This window comes from Nicotiana tomentosiformis, chromosome 3, assembly GCF_000390325.3.
Source record: "Nicotiana tomentosiformis chromosome 3, ASM39032v3, whole genome shotgun sequence".
Lineage (NCBI taxonomy): Eukaryota > Viridiplantae > Streptophyta > Magnoliopsida > Solanales > Solanaceae > Nicotiana > Nicotiana tomentosiformis.
In genome coordinates, this window is record NC_090814.1 from 99,440,808 (window position 1) to 99,465,152 (window position 24,345).

Consider the following 24,345-nt stretch of genomic DNA (forward strand, 5'->3'; position numbering starts at 1 on the left):
GAAACCTATCAAATCACGTCCGATTGCCTTCAAATGTTGCACACAAGTTACATTTGACATTACGGACATACTCCAACTTTCGGAATCAGATTCCGACCCGGATATCAAAAAGTCCCCTTCCGGTCAAACTTCTCAAAAACCTTCAAATTTCTAGCTTTAGCCAAATTATTCCAAAATGACATACGGACCTCCGAATCCACTTCCGGATGCGCTCCCGATTCCGGAATCACCATATGGAGCTATTCCCAGACCCGGAATCCCAAACGGACATTGATAACATTGAAATGCACTTCAACTCAAATTTATGAAATTCTTCTAAAATGTCAACTTTCACAATAGGCGCCGAAATGCTCCCGGGTCATCCAAAATCCAATCCGGACATACGCCCAAGTCCGAATTCATCATACAAACATGTTGGAACCTTCAAATCCCAATTCCGAGATCGTTTACTCAAAAATCCAACTTTAGTCAATTCTTCCAACTTAAAACTTCCGAAATGAGAAATGTTCTTTTCAAATCAACTCTGAACTTCCGAAATTTCAATTTCGGCCACGCGTACTAGTCATAATACCTGAAGTGAAGCTGCTCATGGCCTCAAACTGCTGAACGATGCGCTAGAGCTAAAAATGACCGGTTGGGTCATTACATTCTCTCCCACTTAAACATACGGTCATCCTCGAACGTGCTACGAGTTGCACCGGAGTTGTCCAAAATCATTGTTTAATACCTCATGCACCTACTCGTGCTACCACAACTCAGTTGAGCGCATTAGCTTGATCAATTCTGAAGATATTCTCTTTTATTTAGGCAAATAAGCCTTAGAGCCAAATTCCGACATATGAAATCCTCTAGCAGGGCTGCTTCCATCATAAGAACACCGTTTCAATTACTACACAATGTACCAATACATGATTGTATAATCTCAATGAATTCACACCATGCACCGCATAATTCACATGACCATAATAACATCCTCTGACAACAATCGCCGAAATCCCATGAATCTGATTCTCACAACATACCTCATGACACATATAAGTCTTGTTCCAATTATTGAAATACTGCCGCTTCAAAAGAGATGCGTAGAAACTCATAAACACTTGTCGAGTTAACAAATCATGGAGTTTCTCCTCCTGACAAGGACCATTACCTTATTCTGAACTGAACAACGATATTTATTCTTTAATATACCTTATATAAATCTGATTGTACCGACTTCCGGTCCAATAGTCTCGTCTCACCTAGTAAAAACTACACAGGCAATAAGCCACCTCAAACCCTAACCAAGATCTCGTATGACGCCAACAATGTGCCAACATGCCACAAACTCGAATGTGATACATAAGGAAAAGTGAACTCTGGAAAGACTACTCAACCCGCGTAACTAATTTAACAACTGAAAAGATGTCATGAATCTCTTTCAGAGAATGCGAAAAAAATACACATGAATAGATATAGGGAAATGTGCCTAACATCATGCTATTTTGGCGTGCAATCCAATTCACATATAATACCCGTGACGGCATGCCACCCGATCCAATCATGTTACCCGTGGCGGCATGCCACCCGATCCATACACAATATTCTAAGGAAAACACACCTCGAACCGTAAGACTTATACCCATGAATGCCTGAATATCAACCATAAGCACGCCAAGTTCATAATGTAAATCCTGGGGAGACGGATAGCGTCATACGCTTTAAAACTCAAGCACATCTAAGGTGCGATATATGATCTGCATCTCGAGAGCCATCCTGCTATCATAATACCACCGATGTGCTGGACCTCAACACATTGTACAAATAATCAAGTCATCTCATAACCCACATGGCACAATAAAGTATCATCTGAAATAGCTGGCGACGAAATTTAACATCCCACGCCCGAATATTCTTCCATAAGGAATGCTATGCTGAATGAACACACCTAGGCTGGTGTAGAGTACACATCCACATTTGGACCCATCAACGGACCTCAAACCATTTCTGATCATACCACGCTTTGGTAAATAATCTCTCAAGGATCCACAATGAGCCTTTCCCTACGACACGCAAGAACAATCATCGAATTCGAAACAAACTTTCACTATTCTCAACCAACTGAATAGAGCGCCCTTCAGGCAAAATTTCTCAAATTAGTGATAGTACCACAATCTCCATACTTGGTCTTGATCTCTGATCAATTAAGTGACTACAGGTCATACTTATACAATCTTTCCTTGGAATACGCTCCCACGGCCTTCCGCACTAGACCACAAGTTTGCACATCCATACCACCGGCCATACAAATGCTGAAAAGCGAATCAAGGATCTGCATATCAATACACAAAGCCTCTTACACATGACACCGATCTCAGGTGATGCTGAAGACAATACCAGCTCGCTTTAAACCTCTAAATCCTTTTTTGCTCGTCCGAGCTTATGACATTCTTGTCAAAACCGAACCGCAACCTCGATCCTCAACTTTCAATTCCATACCTCTCACCGCACTTATCATGCAAATACACGAGGGTACAAGAATTCCATCATAACTCTTGAACCACTAATAGACCAAAGATTTCATCATACAACAACCTTTTGCTTAACTCAATTCAGGAGAACCATTGCAACACGCTACTGAATTCCCATAACCGCAGGAAATAAACTCCTCAAGTAGTGGTCTAAACCACCATAATTCTTCTGGTATCCATCTACCAAACAAGGCCATTTGAATCACTACCTCCCAATCAATTAGTTATTGATGGTTGTCAAGCCTGTACGTATAACCACAAATCACATGTTATAACTTCACACACCGGATGAACCGATCATTGACACAATCACGCTGATTTAGCCATTGCAACTGACCCAGCTTCTTTAAATTTACCCTTCACATGCCTTAGAAATAACGTTAGCTCCATTCACAATATATCGAACTCAATTCGCACTCATCCCGAGTGACCTGAATCGCGAGGCACATCATCTCAATACCCATGAATCACCTCATACCTTTCTTGTGCGCATAATCGCGTCTTCAACCGATACACCCATTCTGATGATTCTTCTATAAATCCAAAGTTACATGCTCCCCTTCTTCTCATGATACCCCGTAGACCAAAGATAACACAGAACACTCCAAGCTCCTTTATTATAATCTGCCACAGAAACTCGATATTCAACCATACTATGGACTCGAAATCCTTAGGCATCACGCTTTAACTTTTGAATCCACTAGGACCGTTATTGAGAGTCATCTACTCTAACTTAGTCCCGAATATAATCAACTACAAGGCTCCGCTAGCACATGAGTACCCTCTCAAGGAAGCACCTGGCCGAATCATCTTCCTTGTAACTCGTCTCTACACGAAGCATAAATTCTGAATCTTTCCAAAGCCTGAGCATGATTTGATAAGGCCAACTATAGCACACATTCCTCAAATTGCTTGCTCAAATTATCACTGATGTTCTCTTTCCTTAGTCGTAATAACCCGTCATTATGCTGATAACCAGAAATCTTAAAAATAGATGACCATGCGATCCAACTGTAGGCGGTGGAACTCTCCCACTTAGCTTGAAGTTTCTATTGCATAAACCTAGAACCCACCAAGATTCTTCCTCCATCGACATGATCTAGCATAATCAACCCGCCAAATTACTCGAAATCCTTCTATTAAACTTTAATGAACACTCCGAACCACTAGCCACATTTACATATTCAATCTCTTACCGGGTAGCCAGTAGAATTCTGCGCAGAAGCTTTGTCAACACCACGCAACCGCTAACCTGCTCACAGGAGACAAGCCACCTGTGGAAATTACATGCCGACATATTCCAACAACGCTGCACCGATTACAATTACCACGAAGCCAACAAACCATCCTGAGCCCGTGCTCATTTACCGGCTATACAAGCCCGTTCACTCCCCATTGACATCAACTAAACGTGCGACAATACATTCCAATCCAAAGTCATGTTGTATCCTTTTTTATATTAAGCTACCACCTTCTGCCACACCCAATCTTCTTCAATATAACAGCCGATATTCCAAGTTAAGCCCGTAGACCTAGTCACTGTCCACCATGAATCCCAATCACTCCAAACTTTCCTCAAGATGTGTAGCTATCCTACACCGTAACCCATATGCTACCTTGCCACTTTCCCACTTTGGTCAAACCTTCTCCTTTAAGCAACTACTCGACTTCTATTTCTCACACTTGGCCCTCTAGGAACTTAACCACCACAAGACACCTCCCACATGTCCTTCCTCATCCTTCGCTGCCCAGTTGTTGCCTTAAATCAAAATCCACCTCTGTAGCACTTGAATCGATAGATCGCTACCAACTTTAAACCCTTCCGGAAATCATCTGTCTCGAGCCATCAATATCGGGAATGCCGATTCGATCCTGAACCACGACACACTGTGACCTCTGACAACCGCTTTCTCGGCACCATTTATAATACCCTGCCCCAAGGCGAATTGAAGGAAACCATAACACCGACAAACTTAACACATCTAAACCAATCGAGGACGATGACGCCACATCACATGCAAAGATTCCACCACGCTCGAAAATATCGAGTCCCGCTACTCCATTAACCCAAGTCTGAACATTCTTAGTTCGATTGCCTTTCCTTTGTCAGAAGTAAAATACTGAATCTGAATCATGCACTGAGTATACCTCCTTCCAAGTCATTCACTACCCCGAGACATAGGCAAGCATCCTACCTTCACATCAATACAGTGCGATAACAACTCATGAGCATCATAGCAACCTGTGCATAGCCTCAAAGCTCTCAGAAGTACAACTATTGGGATGATATGACAGAATATCCTTCCACAAGGCGACGACAATAGCCCAACAACCTACGCACGGAGAAACATCCCGCACCACATTTTTAGTACCATTACAATTCATCAATACCCGATTTATAACAAGCGCTTCACGTCGCATAAGATTGAATAAGAAAGAGATGAAAGCATAAGCTTCAAAGGAATCAAATCGCACGATGAGGAATCAAGAAGGGAAGTGCTCCTAACAGCCCTGTAGACTCTTGAAGATAAGTACAGACATCTCCGTACTGATCAGCAAGACTCTACTAGACTCGCTCATGACTTGTGAGACCTAAGTGAACTTAGCGCTCTGATACCATGTTGTCACGACCCGAAATCCGTTAAAGTTCGTGATGGCGCCGGACACCGCTGTCAGGCAACCCAACACTAAATAGTTAATTAAATTCTCATTTTAATATTTTTGAAATCGAAAAATTTCTTCAATTTATCTTGTAAAATATGAATTTACAGAATAAATAACAATGTTTTCCAATTCCAATAGTGAACATCCCATAATCATCCCAGAACCCGGTGTCACTAGTGCATGAGCCTTTTCTAGAAATTTAAAATAAAATACAATAACTGTCCGGAATACAACTTGGACAGGAAAGAGAATACAATACTCTGAAGGAGACTCTATTGGCTGCGGTGCGTCGTATAGAATGCAGCTCACCTAAGTCCCCTCCATAATCGCGCCTCTGCGCCCACAAGGCCGCTAAACATATGTGTACCTGCACAAAAATGTGCAGCAACTGGAGTATGAGAACGTAAATCAACCCGTACCTAGTAAGTATCTCGCCTAACCCCGAAGAAGTAATGACGAGGGGTCGACTTCGACACTTACTATGGGCTATAAATGGGATATAAATGATATAATTAAGTATGGATTATATGAACGGTTGCAAGCTCAACATTTTGAAGTAAGTAAGCAGTTCCTTCATAATTAATAAATCTCCAAATTTATCTTCCATTAATTAATATTTTAACTCAGGCCGCGGAGGCAATATCATTATTTATAAATTTTAAGGTAAGCAATACAAGCATGCGCAAATCATGCCGAGGTCGTACGACCCGATCCAACAAATATTTAAACTGTGCATGCCAGAGGGTCGAATGGCGCGAACCATAGATGCATCTATTTAATCTACCGAGGCGTTCGGCCCATTCCACAAAAGAAAACACATTCAAATATTCAATCAAGAATTCATCAAGGGGCAATTATCCATGGGAAAGGCAATTTCTCTTTTAAAAATCAAGAAAATGATGTCTAGCCTTTTAGAAATTTATTAACACAGTTCGATATGATTTAAGCGTTTTAAATTGACAACAAGATTTCAAATATTACAAGTAAAGCATGCTTTTGGGTCCTAGACTAACCAAACTTAGGCATAATAGTAGCTATGCAGGGACTCTCGTTACCTCGTGCATACCTAGCCCCCACAAATAGGAGCACACAATGATTTATTTTACCTATGGGGTAAATTCCCTCTTACAAGGTTAGAAAGGAGACTTAGCTCGCTCCGAAGTTTCATAACCGGCTTTCGAGCCCTTCAAACAACTCAAACCAATGCCCAACGCTCCAAAACTAGCCCGACAATGTGCAAATCAATGAAAATATACTCTAATACTCATAACAATTCAATTTATAACCATTCCCAACTCCGTTCGAAATGTCGATCTTACTTCATGCTTGATGATGAAATCCCCTCTTCAAAAGCTCCAAGTATCGCCCAAGCCGTGTGAAAAATGGGTGAAATGAATTCAAACCCCGCTTAAAAACATTCTTCCCAGCCCAAGCTCGCCATTCTTCGCGTTCGCGACCAAAGGATCTCGTTTGCGAAGGCCAAAGTTCCTGACCCAAATTTGCTCTTCGCGTTCGCGTCATACTGGTCATGTTCACGAAGGTCAGCTGTCCAAACCCCTTGCGTTCGTGTTATCCTCTACGCGTTCGCGTAGGCCAAATGGCCTTAGGCCCAGCTCATCATTTCTTCTATGCGTTCGCGATTGCCCCTTTGCGTTCGCATAATTACTTCAGTCAACCTCTCCGCATTCGCGACCTATACCTCGCGTTCGCGATGAGTAATTTCCTCCATCCCACAAATCTTTATTCGCGAACGTGATCTCCTCCCCGCGTCCGTGATGAAGGATACCAGAACCAGCATCAGCGGCAGAAAAACATGGGAAAATGGACCCGGAACCAACCCGAAACACACCCCAGGCCCCCGGACCCCGTCCAATCATACCAACATGCCCCAAAACACGACGCAAACATGCTCAAGGCCTCAAATCGTATCAAACAACATCAAAATCATGAATCTCTCCCCAATTCAAACTTAATGAACTTTGAAACTTCAACTTCTACAATCGATGTCGAAACCTATCAAATCACGTCCGATTGTCCTCAAATTTTGCACACAAGTCACATTTGACATTACGGACCTACTCTAACTTCCAAAATCGAATTCCGACCCCGATATCAAAAAGTCTACTTCCGGTCAAACTTCTCAAAAAGCTTCAAATTTCTAGCTTTAGCCAAATGACACCAAAATGACCTACGGATCTCCGAATCCACTTCCGGATGCGCACCCAATACTAGAATCACCATATGGAGCTATTCCCAGACTCAGAATCCCAATCGGACATTGATAACATTGAAATGCACTTCAACCCAAATTTATGAAATTCTTCCAAAATGCCAACTTCCACAATAGGCGCCGAAATACTCTCGGTTCATCTAAAACCCGATCCGGACATACGACCAAGTCCGAATTTATCATACGAACCTGTTGGAACCTTTAAATCCCGATTCCGAGATCATTTACTCAAAAATCCAACCTTAATTAATTCTTCCAACTTAAAGCTTCCGAAATAAGAAATTTTCTTTTAAAATAAACTCTGAACTTCCGAAATTTCAATTCCGACCACGCGTACTAGTCATAATAACTGAAGTGAAGCTTCTCATGGCCTCAAACTACTGAACGACGTGCTAGATCTCAAAATCACCGGTCGGGTCGTTACAATAATTTCATATGAAAATACTTATTTTCCAACTAAATCCGAAATTGCACCCAAAAATTATCTGTGGGGCCCATGTCTCGGAACCAGAAAAAAGTTATAAAATATGAACGTTCATTTAACCACGAGTCCAACCATACAAATTTTACCAAATTCTGATATCAACTCGACCCTCAAATCTTCAAATTAAATCAAGAGGATTTTCTAAATTTTCCAACTTAATTCATCAATTAAATATGAAAAATAACCATGGATTCGGGTAATATAGCCAATATTAAGTTAAGAACACTTACCCCGTTGTTTTTCTTGAAAATCTTCCAAAAATCGCCTCTTCCTGAGCTCCAATTTGTCAAATATGGAAAATGGGACGAACTTGCAGTTTCTATCTAGGCGTTTCTTCTTCGCGAACGCGTGCCCTTGGTCGAGGATGCGTAACTTTGCCCCTCGACCCATCGCGAACGCGTAACTTTTCCCCTCGACCCTTCGCGAATGCGTGCCCCCTGTCGCGGACGCGAAGCACAAAATGGGCCTGTCCGAATTTCCTCTTCGCGAATGCAAGACTCCCCTCGCGAACGCGATAAAGGAAACCAGATACATGCATAAGAAAATTCCAGCAGCTGTTTAAGTCCAAATTTCGATCTGTTAACCATCCGAAACTCACCCGAGGCTCCCAGAACCTCAACCAAATACACCAACAAGTTCTAAAATATCATACGAACTTACTCGAAATCTCAAATCACATCAAATAACGCTAAAATCATAAATTACATCCCAATTCAAGCTTAACGAAAACTAACGAATTCCAACTTTTACATTCGATGCCGAAACCTATCAATTTAATTTCGATTGACCGATATCAAAGAAGTCAACTCCTCGGTCAAACTTCCAAATTTAAATTTTTATTTTAGCCATTTCAAGCCTAATTTAGCTACGGGCTTCCAAATAATTTTTCGGACACGCTCCTAAATCCAAAATTACCATACGGAGCTATTGGAATTATAAAAACTTTATTCCGGGGTCATTTACACATAGGTCGATATCCAGCCAACCTTTTCAACTTAAGTTTTAAACTTTGGAACTAAGTGTTCCCATTCATTCCAAGACCTCACCGGACCCGAACCAATTACCCCGACAAGTCATATAACAACTGTAAAGTATAAATTGAGTAGTAAATGGGAGAACATGCCTGTAATACTCAAAACGACTGGCCGGGTCGTTATAGGGCTACAAGCTGCATCGTGTTTTATTTATTTATGCATGGTTCTTGCTATTATAACGCTTGGGCTGAAGGAGCCCCTCCGGAGTCTGCACCCCCAATAGTGAGCACAATTGATTTTTATTGAGGGATGGATTTTTCCTAGGCATGGATCTTGCCCGAAGCATTTATATTGAGGGATGGATTTTTCCTGGGCATGAATCTTTCCCGAAGCATTTATATTGAGGGATGGATCTTCCCTAGACATGGATCTTGTCCGAATCATTTACATTTAGGGATGGATCTTCCTCTAGGTTGGATTGGCCTTATACATTACTGAGTGACTGACTGTCAGTTGATATATATATATATATATATATATATATATATATATATATATAATACTGAGTGACTGAATAATTTGTGATAGGTTTTCCATTGAGGTGCATCACATACAGCACGTACATTGGCAGAATTGATCTATTTTTCTTGTATTGAGTTTAACTGTTGAACTTGAAAGCATGCCTACATTTCTCTACTGTTATTTTTATATTGGACTGTACCTGTTGAGCTCGTCACTACTTTTAGCCCAAAGGTTAGTCTTGTTACTTATTGAGTTAGTTGTACTCATACTACAACCTGCACCTCGTATGCAGATTCAGGCACTTCCGAACACGACAGTTGCTAGTTCTTTAGAGCTTTATCTGTTGGAGACTATCGCGGTAGCTACTTGATGTCCGCAGACCTTGACTCTCTTCCCTTTCAGTTTTTGTACTGTTCTATATTTTCAGATAGTGTTTTTATCAATTAGACTTTGTTATTATTTAGATGCTCATGTACTCACTGATACCGAATTTTGGGAGTATTTTATATCAATATTTGTGAGATTTTTGTATTGAATTTAAATATCATCTTTTCAAACTTAAAAGAAATCGTAGTTTATTGAGGTTGTCGGCTTGCTTACTATTTAGATAGACATCATCACGACAGGTGTAATTTTGGGTCATGACACCAATAAAAGCGGACAAAGGAAAAACATAAAAATCATATAAATCACAGTTTGTCCAAAATTAATTTAAGCCAAGTTTTAAATCAATAAAACGACCGTGGTAGAACCACGAGACTCGGGAAATACCTTACACTTTCTCCCCGATCCACAGAATTCCTTACCCGAACTTTATTTTTGCGGACCGATTAAAATAGAGTAAAACCTTCCTTTGACTAGGGATTCAAATAAAAGGTGACTTGGAACACCAAAAAATCAATTCCAACTGGTGATTCTGTAAATAAAATAATCCCTACTCAAATTTGTCACTTCAAATGGAAAAACTCTTTTAACCCATAACAATCCATAAATACATATCTTTTGGGGTAGAAAGGGGGTGTGACAGCTCTGGCGACTCAACTGGAGAACTAATAAGAATTCGAGCTTGTACATTGACTTTATTTGAATTTATTAAATTTGTATATACTGTGATTTATTTGGGTGGCTTTAGAAAACAAATTCAGATTTTGTTATATGTTGCATAGTTTAATATACTTTTAATTTATGAACCAAATTTGTCAAATTAAGTAGATAAATTATATTAAAGACAAATTTGAATAGATTTTATAAATCTTTTATTAAAACAATGCACTACTTGTTAAATAAAAGAACGCCGACTTAAAAATGTGACTTATATTTTGAGGTGGAGAATGGAAAACAATGGAGCAGCTGTCTTGCTTGCTATGCCTAATGTTGATTTTATGTCGGCTATTGTCGTGTTAATTTGAATCCGCATATATAAAATCTTGGGTCCGCCACTGATTATACAAATAAATTATTTTCTCACGCACCCCCTCTGAGTCTTCTTGAAAGTAAAATTGGACATTTGCTTGACATGGCCCACTTTCTTTGAGATAGCCGAGTTGCTTACCACCCGGTGAAGAATTTTAGTAACACATATTTTAGGTGGAGAGCACCACTAGCTAAGCCGGAAAGCAATACTACCGGTACGCTGACCTTTCTCGGCTTGAGTTGTCAGCTCGAGTAAGCTAGTCTAGATACCTTATCCACCTGGATTTAAAACTAGAAGAACAAACCTCATTCCAGATATCCCTAGCAGGTTCGCTTTATTTACATCACGTGCATTTGACTTACGAAACTCGGCACATGGGTTGTGTCCGTATAAGATAGGTATCCTCTTTAAGACCATCATGTTCCCTTATGTGCTTCCTGTTACATTATTTGGGAGGCTTGCATGTTGATCGACTTTAGGGTGGATTAGATGCATGAGCTATAAAAAATAAGAAAACATGCTCCCGATTTCTGTACAAATGTCCGTTCTTTTTAAAATAAAATAAAAAAAACAAAAACAAAAAAGCCCGAAATGGTCTGATGCGTTTTGTATCCATGATTATTGTTTCATAAAAAGAAAATAAAAAGAGAAAATATAGTTAGTTTCATTAGAAATTTTATCATCGAACTACGCGGGTATGATTCTCACAGGATGTGAGATACGTAGGCAACCCTCATCAGGTCCGGCCCCCAATTTAAAAATTTCAAAATGTTTTCGTTCTTCTTCAGAAGTTTTTCTTTCGAAAATTAAAAAAGAAAACTCAGAATCCAAAAATATTTTCGAAAATTCAAAGGCAAAAATTAAAAATCCAAAAATATTTTCTTTCTTTTTTTAGAAGTCTTTCTTTCGAAGATTCCAAAAATAAAACAAAATCCAAAAAAAATATTTTTTTTTCTTCTTTAGAAGTCTTTCTTTCAACAATAGATTTTTTTTTATTTTTTTTGGAAATTCAACGGCAAAAATTCAAAATCCCAAAAATATTTTCTTTCTTCTTTAGAAGTCTTTAAAAAAAACCAAAAAAAAGCAAAATCCAAAAAAAAGAGAATTTATTTTTTCTTCTTTAGAAGTCTTTCTTTCAACAATTTTCAAATAAAAAAATTCAAAAATATTTTTCTTGTTAGGAGATTTCGTGGTTTAATTTGTATATGAGTAAAAAAAAGTTAGTTTATTTACTTTATTCCTGATCTCCCCTAACTACGTAATGATCTGATTAATGTGGCGACATGATACGTAGGCAACCTCCGAAAGGTTCGATCAAAATATTCTTCCACGACTCTAAAATAAGGGATCAAAATCAGGTGAGTGAAAAGAAAAGCAAAATATTGAGAGGAAAAAATAAGAGCGCCAATAAGCAGCAACTTTATAAGCCGTAATGAAACATGAAGCCTTCCAAAAGCATGTTAGAAGTGGTGTTATTGTTAGGAGCATGGCATATTACGTGTGATTCATATATGTAAAATGCTTAACCCTAACACGTTTGTAGTCTCTTATCTACTAAGCTTAAGGTGGTTGGTTTGTGGTGACACTGGCAACACATTATTACTTCACCATATCTAAAGGAAAGGTAATATTGGCTAACAATATGAAATCGAGTTGGTCAATGACGACCCCCAGGGTCAATTAGTTGACCAAGTGTCGGAGGAAGTAAGAAGATTGAAACAACAATTGTCTCATGTGTATTAGGCTTGGGTCTCCAGCCAGCCTTCACCTTAAGGTCCCTCAGAGGGAACTTCCACCGTATCCCCGGCTATTCAACCATCGCTCGCCACATTGAGTGATCACATTCTACCACCAGGATATGTGCCAAACTACAACTTCCTTTTCGCCCATGGTACCTCCAATGTACAACATCTAGCTGCACCGGTTAGGAACACCCCTCTCGTTAGGTCTGGTGCGCCAAGTGTATACAATCCCACCACCAAATCCTGTGATGAGGCCAAACATCGAGCCACCATCTCATGCTTATGATGTCTAATACTTCTCTCTAGATATGGTTTTCAGGGTCTTATCTCCATACAATCAGACTCCTCAGTACGAGTCACCAGAGGAAATTGAAAAGGTTGCCCAGACAGGTAAGCCAGATGAGATGGCCAGAAAAATAAAAAGTCTTGAGCAAAACATAAAGAACATACAAGGACTAGGTGATCACGAAAGTGTCTCATTCAGTGATCTATGCATGTTCCTTCACATCCATTTGCAACTAGGGTTCATGACCCCGAAATTTGAGAAATATGATGGACACGACAATCCTATCGCCCACTTTCTGCAACTAGCTGAGGGGCGCACGAAGAAAAGAAGAGTTGTCGATGGATTATTTTGGGGAGAGTCTGGTGGGAGTCACCTCTGAATGGTTCGTTGGCCAAGATATCTCTCACTGGCATGTTTGGGACGACGTGGCTCAAGCATTCTTCAAATAATTTCAGTACAACATTGATATTGCAGTAGATCACAATTCCCTGTCCAATATGAAGAAAAAGCCGACTGAAAGCTTTATAGAGTATGCCATTAAATGGAGAGAGCAAGCGACTAGAGTTAAGCCACCCATGGATAACCACGAGTTGAACTCTATTTTTTTGGAGGCTCAAAAGCCTGATTTCTTTCAAAACATGATGTCCGTCATGGGTAGACCTTTTGCAGAAGCAATCAAGATAGGGGAAATGGTCGAGAATGACCTCAAGACTGGCCAAATTATAAGTCAAGAAGCGCTTATAGCCACCACCCAAGCAATCCAAAATGGGTCAGGATGCCTTGCAAACCGAAAGAAGAAAGATAAGGATGGCATCATAGTATAAAAGAGCCAAATGGGAGCATCTCTACAATATAGGAAGTCTCATCAAGTTTCCTATGGTTCCCACTAGATCTACCATCCATCCCCATATCCTCGATACTCAGTTGCTCCACAGTATGCAACATTCAATGCTCAGTCTTATGCCAAACCATCCAATTGCTAATAGATGTGGGCCCCAACTCCAAGAGACCTCTATCCGCGACAACATAACGTTCAATCACCCTACAACCCTCGTCCAAAACAAGAGTATGAAGGGAACATAAGCAGAGGGATGATTTCACACCGATCGTAGAATCCCACACAAGTTTGTTTGAAAGGTTGAAACATTATGATGTGATTGAGCCGCTTTAAGGGTATGTTTCGAATCCATATGCAAAAGGTTTTGACCCTGCTGTACGGTGCGTGTACTATTCTAATGTGCAGTGGTATAACACTGAGGATTGTCGGGCTTTGAAAAGTAAATAGAAATGATGATTCAAGAAGGAATGTCATGGTCCAAGATAATGGCACCCTAAACGTCTTGACAAATCATACATTGTTCGGATGATTTACAATATGGAGATGGTTTGGTGAAATAGTCAAGAACATGTCCACGCAAGGCAATCAAAATTGTTGAAGGTCCTATTTGAGACTGATGTGCAAATTCGTAGCTGTTTGCCAGAAAGGAGACTTGGTAACTTATTTTGTCATTATTTCTCTCATTTTGCTTATTTTAAGGTTGTAATCCAGATGTTGTTTGTTTGTCCTATCATCAAACCTCTATATACTTTAATCAATAAAATACAACTTTTTTTCTTTGTGTCATTTTATTCCATTGTGTTTAGTTCTTCTTGCATATATAGTTCTTTTCACGCCAATTTTGGTGACATGACATGCATGCGGAGCTTTTGGCTAGATTTTAGAAAGCCTGTCCAATCTTGAATTGAATCGAGGAAAAACTCTTGGAGGACAAGAGGTTGAAAAACTTTGATGATAAGCCCGTGTCAAGATCACATGGAACCGAAATAGTCATATCCGTATAGGTTAAAGATGTTTATCCCAAACCTATCATGAATACTGGATTAAGGATAATTAAAAGTTTTGAAGTTTGGTTGGACTAATCAGTAAAAGGTTTTTTGCCATGGCCTTCCATAATCTAATCATATCAGGGAAGATGACCCAAATCTCCAAAGAAGGTGCATTCCAGAGAATTTAAAATAGATTAGTTGGTACTGAAGTCCATCATTTCACATCAAGATAAAGATCAAGCAAAGGTGGTTCCAATTTGTCAAAGGTCATTTGTTGCAAAGAAGATATTGACTATGGAGCTACACAACTAGCAAAACCAATAAGATAGTCATTTTCACCAATGCCGAACCTGAGAAGAGATAGTATGTTTGGTATTCTTCAGGATGGGAGGATATTTTTCTGTTACCTAAATACTTTATACCCTTCCTCACCCCTTTTGAGCTTGTTTTATTTTTCTTTGACCCCCCGTCTTTGGAATCAACTATAGAGTCAAAGTCCAAAAACAAAGCGTCAAAGATCCATGCCACCAGAAAATAGAAGCTGGGTCAATCTGTTTAAAAAAAAAGAAGAAAAGGAAAAGAGAGAAAAAAGAAAGAAAAGTGATGGAAAATATTCCCCAATATCTGAAACTGGGGTAGAATTTATTTTATGTTATTATAAAGAGTCGATTCCAATAGATGTAAGTATACAACCTCGTCATCTTAAATCTATTTTGAGCCTTCATGCGACCTTTTCTTTCTAACCCTATCCAAAATCCTTCCAAATAAAGACCTCCCAATTAGTATTTAAGAATGCCAACGAAAGCACACAATAAGCAACAATTTTCACACGACATAGAACAGTGTCAAATTGCTTGCACAAAAAGAAAAAACGATAATGAAAAAAAATGAGAGTCTTATTGGTGAAAACCCTCATAGGCACTGTAAGGCGATAGTAGAGATAAATAAATGAGAGAGGCTAGTTTGTGAAAACCTTTCGGGGCACTACTGGTCAAAGGTGAGCTGTGATTTGATGCAAATGATTGGCACAAAAAGGCTAACTTCAAATACAAAAGGGAACAACAAGAAGAAAGGATAGATTAGTTGGATAGATTTGTCTGCTCAGTCCAAAATGCATGTCATGATCATTAAAATTGGACATTCAAAAGATTCCATTCTTTCTTTCCCCCAAAAGCGGCATTTTTAGTTAAATACTATTCTTTCTCACTTTTACATCGCGTCATTGTGTCTATTTGCATTATTATTTTTAGTCAGTCTTTGTTAAAACACACAAGAAATGATTTCAAAATCTATTACCAGCTTTCTAACTGTACAAAGCAAATTCAATCCTATCACATCAAAGAGGACATACCTAGGAAGAAACATGCACAATAAGATGTTGAAGTTAAGCAAGATCTAAGGGTTCATGCAAACATAAGTTCCAAAGAGAAAACTTTGTTGGTCTATTTACTTAGAAGAAAACAAAAAAAGTTCCCCAAAATTGGTCACCGTTTTTTCAGAAATGGAAAACAAAGGATGAGGGCATACACAACATTGACAGAGGCACAAATCCAACTGTGATTTTCTCTGATAAGCCGAACAAAGTGTTGCAAAAAAATTAAAAAGGTCACTAAGCAAGACTTGCTTCATGGGTAAAGCTGATAGCACCACAGACACAAACTGATACCGGACGCAAGATAATAAAATTTGATTTTAAAAAAAAATTGCCAAAGGGTGTGTGACATCCAGGTACGAAATAGTCGGGGGCAACGATGGAAAGCCAAGGTCTCCAGAAAGTAATACAGAGTATCTGAGCAACTCGCTACCGCGCTGAAAGAATTCGTTCTTCTTCAGAAGGTGTCGGCAAATTCAGAGTACTCAGGGCATCAAGGCCACAAACCGACCACCACTGTTAAACCCACAAATCTTTCTTTGTTTGAAGCAAGAAATAAAGTAGCGGAGAAATAAAGATCTCAAAGTCTCTGCTTTTTCTTTCTAGGAATGTCCGATCGTAGGGCGCCAACCCCTGGTTACATTCCCTCCAAGTCCTTCAACCTCTTTCGTAGGAGACACACTTCCTAGCTTGAGTCATTCCAATAGGAGACACACTTCTTAATATGAACCATCAATCCTAGGAGACGCACTTCCTAGTATAAGTCTTTCAACCTCATTCGTAGGAGACATACCTCCTAGTTTGAGTTCTTCTATTAGGAGACGTACTTCCTAGTCCAAACCCTTCAACTTCATTCGTAGGAGACACACTTCCTAGTTTGAGCCATTCCACTAGGAGACGCATACACTTCCTAATCTGATGGAGATGCACTTCTTGGTACAAGCCTTTCAACCTTACTTGTAAGAGATACACTTCCTAGATTGAGTCATTCCAATAGGATATTCACTTCCTAAATCTATACCTTTATTCCTAGGAGACGCACTTCCTAGTTCGAGTCTTTCAACCTCACTCGTAGGAGATGCACTTCCTAGCATGATTCAACCATGTTCATTCTAATAGGAGACGCACTTCCTGATATGGATCATTAATTCTAGGAGACGCAATTCCTAGTTCGAGTCCTTTAATCTCGCAGTCATTCCAATGCTACCCATGGGAGATGCACCTCCTAGTCTAAGTTTTATCAGTTCTACTTCTAAGATAAGCACATTCGATTCGGAGTCTTCAGTATCATTTTTGCATCTTTCAAATAAAATAAGTTGATCTACAGCTTTACCTAGTAACTCACAAATGTTTCTCAGCGCCAAACTGGGGCAGAAAATTTGTTCATTTTGTTCGTCTTTGATGGCTTTGTAGGCCCCACCGTAGAGCACAAGTTGTGATGATTAAAGCTTGCAGTTTCATTTATCATCAGAAGAAAGAAGTCTTTCAATCACAGGATAGTTGGAGTTGACTTTGACAATTTGTTAGCAATATATCTTCTCAAGATTCATCTTCTCAATTTAGGATCAGGAAAGCAAGAAACTGAGATTGAGTCATAATCGTTTCTTCAAACAGCACCAGGATCCAGTCTAAGTTCAACACAAGCGAGCAGGTCAAGAATCCAGATTTGACTCCAGAAGGCACATAGATAGGAATTTTTTAACTCCTAGTTTGCAGACATATGTAGCTCTCTTCTCTTTTGCTTTTGATGTAAGCAGCAAGTAATAATAACAACAACAACAATAGCAGCAACAGTCTTAACTCGGTGTTCGGTAGTCCAAACTACCAAAGTTTACTTAGAACTACACTGATCTGATACCTTTATCGCCAAGGATATGTAGGCAACTTCGGAAGCAAGGTTTGGTTACGTTTTTCAAAAAATGCTTTTATTGGAGTGATACACGAGCAAACTTAGCTATGACGTTCACTTTCTTTGCACGAAAACTCTTCATGTTCTCGAGTAAATAGGGGCAGCTGTGAATACCTAATTTTTGCTCACTTCTAATTCTCCTACAAATACTAATTTTTGGATGAGTTTTTAGTTATTGGTGCATTTTTATCTGCATTCCTTTATTAAAAATACAAAAAGTATTTCTCTCTTTTATTTGGGAATTTCTAGTTTGCATCTTTAAAATACCAAAAATAATTTCCTTTTATTTGTGCATTTTTAGTATGAAAATAGACTAGTTCAATTTAAGGGGTAAGAGATTGGGCCAAATTTGATCCAAATCAATAACCCATTTTATCTGACCCAGTCCAATTTGTTTCTAAATAACGTAGTTTTATGCTAAACTACGTCGTTTCACTTAAGTGACTTTAGCAATCAATCTCATCCGTCCAATTTACTTGATCCAATGGCCCTTATTTGATATCCCATGTCAAATAAAATACCTAAAGAAATTAGATTTTTGCCATTCTCCTAACCATAGTCTTCCCTATCTCTCTCTCCCTTCTCTCTCTATGCCGCCGCTGCTTGACGAGCGCAAAACCGGCGTATAAACTTGGGCTCGCTAGTCAAAGATAGTATAGTATTGAATCGTCTCCACAGGGATTGGTTTCAATAATGTTCTATTATTTCTTCAGCTTAACACTATCCAGGATAATCAACCTTTTAATTTATGTTATTATTGACTACAAATAAACTACGATTATCAGTTGTAAGAAACTGATGATACCCAAATGATTAGTAAAAATAAAGGAATATCAATGAGAGAAGGAATGGCGATGACAAGATATGTGATCAACTATTGTTCCGGATAACTATATGCTAGATTCACTCTTAACTTATATTGATTCTTTCGATTTTAACAGATGATTAGGCTACTTCAAATATTTAGATTCTTCTTCCGAATGAATTTGATTCCCTTAGGTAACCCAATAACATGCCCTATGAATGTATGCACAAAATTAGTGAATGAATGATCTTTCGGAGAACACCTCTCGATTATTCTCATGGACTGCATAAATCAATAACTCCTTAAGCTCTTTCGATTACTTAGAAGAGACATAAAATCAAACCCATCAAGATAACACAAAGCCAATAGCAGTAAACTTCTCTTTCGATTAAAGTAAGATTACAATAAGCCTTGCAATTCAATTAAGAACTTCTTCATTAAAGTTCATCCGTCAACAACCCTAAGGAGACTTACTCCATAACGTAGAAAGTATACAAAACGAGAGTATTAGAAGAATAAGAAGACATTACAATTCCCAAATTCTGCCCAAACTTTCGTATTGAGTGAATTTGATCAAGTATATCGATTTCTTGTTGCTTCCGTCTTCTTCTCCCTCGCAAATTACTTTCCCCAATCAAGATACCCTCTTTTTAGATGAGTTGGGCTTCATATAGGTCAAGGAAAGTCGACCCTAAAATTACGAATTTAGCCTTGCAGAATTTTTCCTCGGAGGGACATGCGCGACCGCGCACCTGGGCAGGTGACCGCGCACATTCAAAAGTTTCTGTCTGACTTGCGCGGCCCAGTGCACGGATGCGCACCTGGACCATATTATGCTCTCGTTTTATTTCTTCTTTTTAAATGCGCGAACCTCCGTTGATCCTCGAATGAGCTCCCAATGTACTCCATAATTTTTTACTTGGCCTCAACACTCCATATTAGCTCAAAACGATTCCGAACACCATTGTAGCCCGAAATATCTCCTGCAAAAATATAAATCAATTAGTCAGAGCAATTTACTACCATTTAGCACTCAAATATTAGTAAAGTGCAGCAAATTAGAATGCAGATAGTGGCCAAAACATATAGTTATAGACTACCATCATAGTGGCCAAAACCACCCTTATTTGATATCCCATGTCAAATAAAACACCTAAAGAAATTAGATTTTTGCCATTATACTAACCATAGTCTTCCCTATCTCTCTCTATGCCGCCGTCACTCCACCACTGCTTCCACCGTGCTCCGTTGCCGCTGGTGTTACAAACACCATCAAACCTACACCATCTTCTTCCTCTACTCACCCCCTTTCTAGATCCACAACCCAAATCCCTCAAATCTCCACCAAATATTGACAAAACCAAACCCTAGTCGCGCTGCCGCCTCTGCCCCGCCGCGCGCCACCGCTTAAAACCCCTCAAAATTTCACCAGCTCCTCCTCTATTCCTACTCTTTCCCATTACATACCCCAAAATCCTCAAAATCCTCTCCCTCACCTTGTGCGTCCACCACTGCTGCCACCCTCTGCCTTGGATGTACCTCCACTCGCCCCTAAAATGTCACCACATACTATTATCTTCACCCTCTTCCCAAACCTATAACTCACACCCTCCAAATCCCACCAAAGCTCAACCAATTGTGCCCAAACAAGAAACTCCAACTACCACCACCACGCCTTTGTTTAGGATAGCCTCGAACTCGAAGAACAACTTTGTTGTTGGTGATATCGCGACTGACCTTCGGCTTACCGGAGTTTGCGGTCACAATTAATCAATAAGAAATTCGTACTCGAAGTTCATATTGTTGTCGAATTAGCAATCGGGCACTTGAATTTTGAAATTGGTAAAATCTTAATCCCTTTTTCTGGTTTTTCTTCATAATTGTTTTTATGTTTTAGTTTAGGATTAAGTTTTGTCTTGTTTTTCTGTTACGTAAAGTCTAATCTCTAATTTCATTGTTGTTTTGTTAATTGTTTTTTCGTTTAATACGTCTTTAGTTGTCCTTAATATTTGTTTCTATCTATGGTTAACTGTTTTAGTTACTGATTTAGTTAGTTAGTTTAACCAATAAGAAATCATGTTCTAGGTTGTAATCGAATTCTCATACTTTTATGAACCGATTGGTTTGTCGCTCAGTTAGTTGTTTTAACTAATTACTTCATTGCTAATATGTTTTTCTCGGTTCAGCCGTTTGATGTTGATGTCGTCTATGATTATTTGAGTTTAAATTTGGTTTGATTGGCTAAGTTGAATGCTGAATTTTCTGCTTCTACACTGATTTGATTTGAATCAGCTGAAGTAATTTGATATTATTTTGTGAAGGGTAGAAGGTAGATAATGAAATAGGAAGGTAGATAATGAAATAGGGTACATGTTAGTTTACTTTTACTATTTTTAGCATGCTAGAAAATACAACTGCTCTACTTTGTGTCAGAATTTGGTGAAAAGAAGACTGTTTTGGCACATAAAAGTTAGTCCTTTTGGATAGATTTTTGATGAACCAAAATATGTCCAAAAGGATTTATTTTTATACTTAAAAGACACATCTTCTACACACTCTAGAATGAATATACATATCTCTACTCACTGAAAAAAGGGAGAACTTTGAGAGAAAAATTTGAGTTGAAGCTTCCTTTAGTAAGCTGAAATTGTAAGCTTTAGGAGTGAGTCTTAGAGTGCATACTCTTTCAGAAAATAGAAGAGTCTTAGAGTTTATTTTTGAGTTCCTTCTCTTGAAAAATTACTGCTTTTACTAAGATTTCGGGGCTACTTTAGCACTGCTGATTTCGTTGTTTTTCCTAGTGCTGTTTCTGTTGTCTTTGTTGCTAAATTTCTATTGCTACACTGTTGTATTTTATTATTGTACAAACTAGGTAACGTTCAAATTCTTGTATTACAGATTCTTGATGAAATAAGAAGGATTTGACCCTGGTTTGGCTGTTGAAACATGATTTCGTTTGAGTTTATATTACCTGACCCTCTGTTTTGACTTCATGAGTTTTCATTACATATTTATACATTTTCATGCTAATATCTTTGGTTTGGTTAAGTTATAGGCATTATTCAACTGATGTGCTAGCATTCGTGTCATGACCCAATTCTCTTATGAGCCGTGATGGCGCCCAATGTTACCGCTAGGGAAGCCAAATAGTGGATTAGACAGATTATTCCTATTTTAATAAATTTTTGAATAAATAATTTTTTCCTTACTTAAAAAATTTAAGAAATAACAGGTTTAAATAAATAAAACGAGAGCAGCTGAGTGCAATCAAAACCATAGTAATACTCCAAAACCACAAGTCAACTAGAGTGTGCCAAGACCTGGTGTCACATGTGTATGGGCACTAATAGATTGTGCAAAACTCTAACTACTGTCTGAAATAGCAATAGACAGAAATGAATATTAAGGAGAGACAGTAGGTGTTGTGGAACGGCTCAGGAATGCAGCTCACCACTTGGCCTCCGGGTTACGGAGATGCGCGGCGGGGTGATCACCAAGTGCACCTGTCTCAGCTCCTGCACAGTCGATACATAAGTATAGAGTAAATACATAAATAACGTGTATCCAGTAAGTATCAAGTCTAATCTCGAAGAAGTAGTGGTGAGGGGTCGACATCGACACTTACTATGGGCTAACAATAAAATACATGAATTTTAAATAAGCATGGGATATGAAACAATAAAAAAATTACTCCTCAACATAAAAGGACAATTAATTTTCTCACAATTAAATAAATTTAAAGTAAATTCGTGCCTTCTATAACTGTAATTTCACAAGTCACATAATAAAAAAATCAAGTATGATTAGGTTTCGAGTATTAATAAGCACGATTTATGCCGAGATCATACGACCCGATCTAGAATAACGTGTACACTACCAAGGGACGTGCGGCATGATCCATAGATGCACCTATATACTGCTGAGGCATTCGGCCCACTCCACAAGAAGAGAAAGATACTTTATAAGCATTTTCCTTAAATGTTTTTGAGGATTAATACACAAAATAACACAAATTTCATTAATGACCTTTCACAATTTCCTCTAGCAAGTTCTAATATAGGTTTTAGGCACTATAATTAACAAGTAGGGTGAAAACATTTCAACTACCCGGACATAAGCATAATTAGCAGCTACGCACGAACTCTCGTCACCCCGCACGTACGTAGTCCCCACAATTAGAAGCAAACATTAATTTAAATTACCTATGGGGTAAATTCCATCTTACAAGGTTAGACAAGAGACTTACCTCGTCTCAGAGCTCACTTCACGGTCACAATTTTGTGCTAAAGCCTCAATTTGGTGTCGACAAATTCGAAATTAGCCAAATGTTATATAATTTAATCAATACTTGCTTAAAAATTCATAATTTATCTATTAGAGTAACTACCCAACCCAATTTGGAAGAATTTCTAAAATTCACCACCGGCTCACGTGCCTGAATTCCAGAAATTCTTGAAAGAAATTGTTACCCATAACCTTAAGAACTCAAGTATACAATTTTTATCTCATTCCATAACTGTTTTCGTGGTTAAAATCTCATTTTTGTCAAAAAGTAGGTATCATCTAAAATGCACCTGAGCCACTCAGGACCCCGACTAAATGCACCTACAATTCGATAAACATAATACGAACCTACTTGAACTCTCAAAATGCATAAAATAACGATGAAACTAAGAATCGCACCCCAAAACCAAATTGAACCAAATTATGAACTCAAAGTTCCCAATTTGCTCTGAATGCGCCGAATCATACTTAAACTACCCGGAATGGCACAAAAATTTGCGTGCAAGTCTTAAATAATCATAAGGAGCTATTCCCAGGATCTGAATCTCAAACGGACCTCAATAACACCAAAGCTTACTCCAAACCAAATTTAAAGAACTCTAAAACCTTCAATAAGGCAACTTTCACTATTAAGCACTGAAACGCTCCTGTGTTACCCAAAACCCTATCCGAACATACGCCCAAGTCCAAAATTATTATACGAACATATTGGAACCATCGAATCCCGGTTCCGAGGTCGTTTACTCAATATGTTGACTAAGGTCAAACTTAGCCTTTTATCCAACCTTAAGGAACCAAGTATTTCGATTTCAACCTGAAACCTTCCAAACCCCTAACCAACCGTCCCTGCAAGTTATAAAACAGTTAAAGCACATATGGGGAGTCTTATTTAGGGGAACGGGGTGTCAGAAAGCAAAACGACTGGTTGGGTCGTTACATTCTCCACCTCTTAAATAAATGTTCGTCCTCGAATGGGTCTAGAATCATACCTGGAGTGCTGAATAGGTGTGGATATCTACTCTGCATGTTCTCCTCGGCCTCCCAAGTCGCCTCCTCGACTGATTGGCCCCTCTACTGAACCTTTACCGTAGAAATATTCTTGGACTTCAACTGACAAACCTGCCTATCAACAATGGCAACTGGCTCCTCCTCATAACCCAAGCTCCCATCTAGCTGAACCGAATTGAAGTCTAACACATGCGACATGTTGGCATGATACCTCCGCAACATAGACACGTGGAAAACCGAATGAACTCCCTATAGACTGGGAGGCAAGGCAAGCTCATAAGCAACCTCCCCAACTCGCCTCCACACCTCAAATA

The 24,345-nt window shown here is 38.9% G+C and overlaps 1 protein-coding gene across 1 annotated transcript; it reads left to right on the forward strand.

Moving 5' to 3' along the window:
- Positions 1 to 12,848: 12,848 nt before the first annotated feature.
- Positions 12,849 to 13,650, forward strand: LOC138908237 (uncharacterized). The gene is made up of 2 exons (XM_070198889.1): positions 12,849 to 12,930; positions 13,301 to 13,650. The coding sequence occupies exons 1-2, from the start codon at positions 12,849 to 12,851 to the stop codon at positions 13,648 to 13,650; spliced, it is 432 nt and encodes a 143-aa protein (XP_070054990.1).
- Positions 13,651 to 24,345: the final 10,695 nt, after the last annotated feature.

Coding starts and splice junctions, on each gene's coding strand:
- LOC138908237 (XM_070198889.1), top strand. CDS start 12,849: ATGGTTTTCAGGGTCTTATCTCCATACAATCAGACTCCTCAGTACGAG. Junction 12,931..13,300: donor TGAAAAGGTTGCCCAGACAG/GTAAGCCAGATG, acceptor TTGATATTGCAG/TAGATCACAATTCCCTGTCC.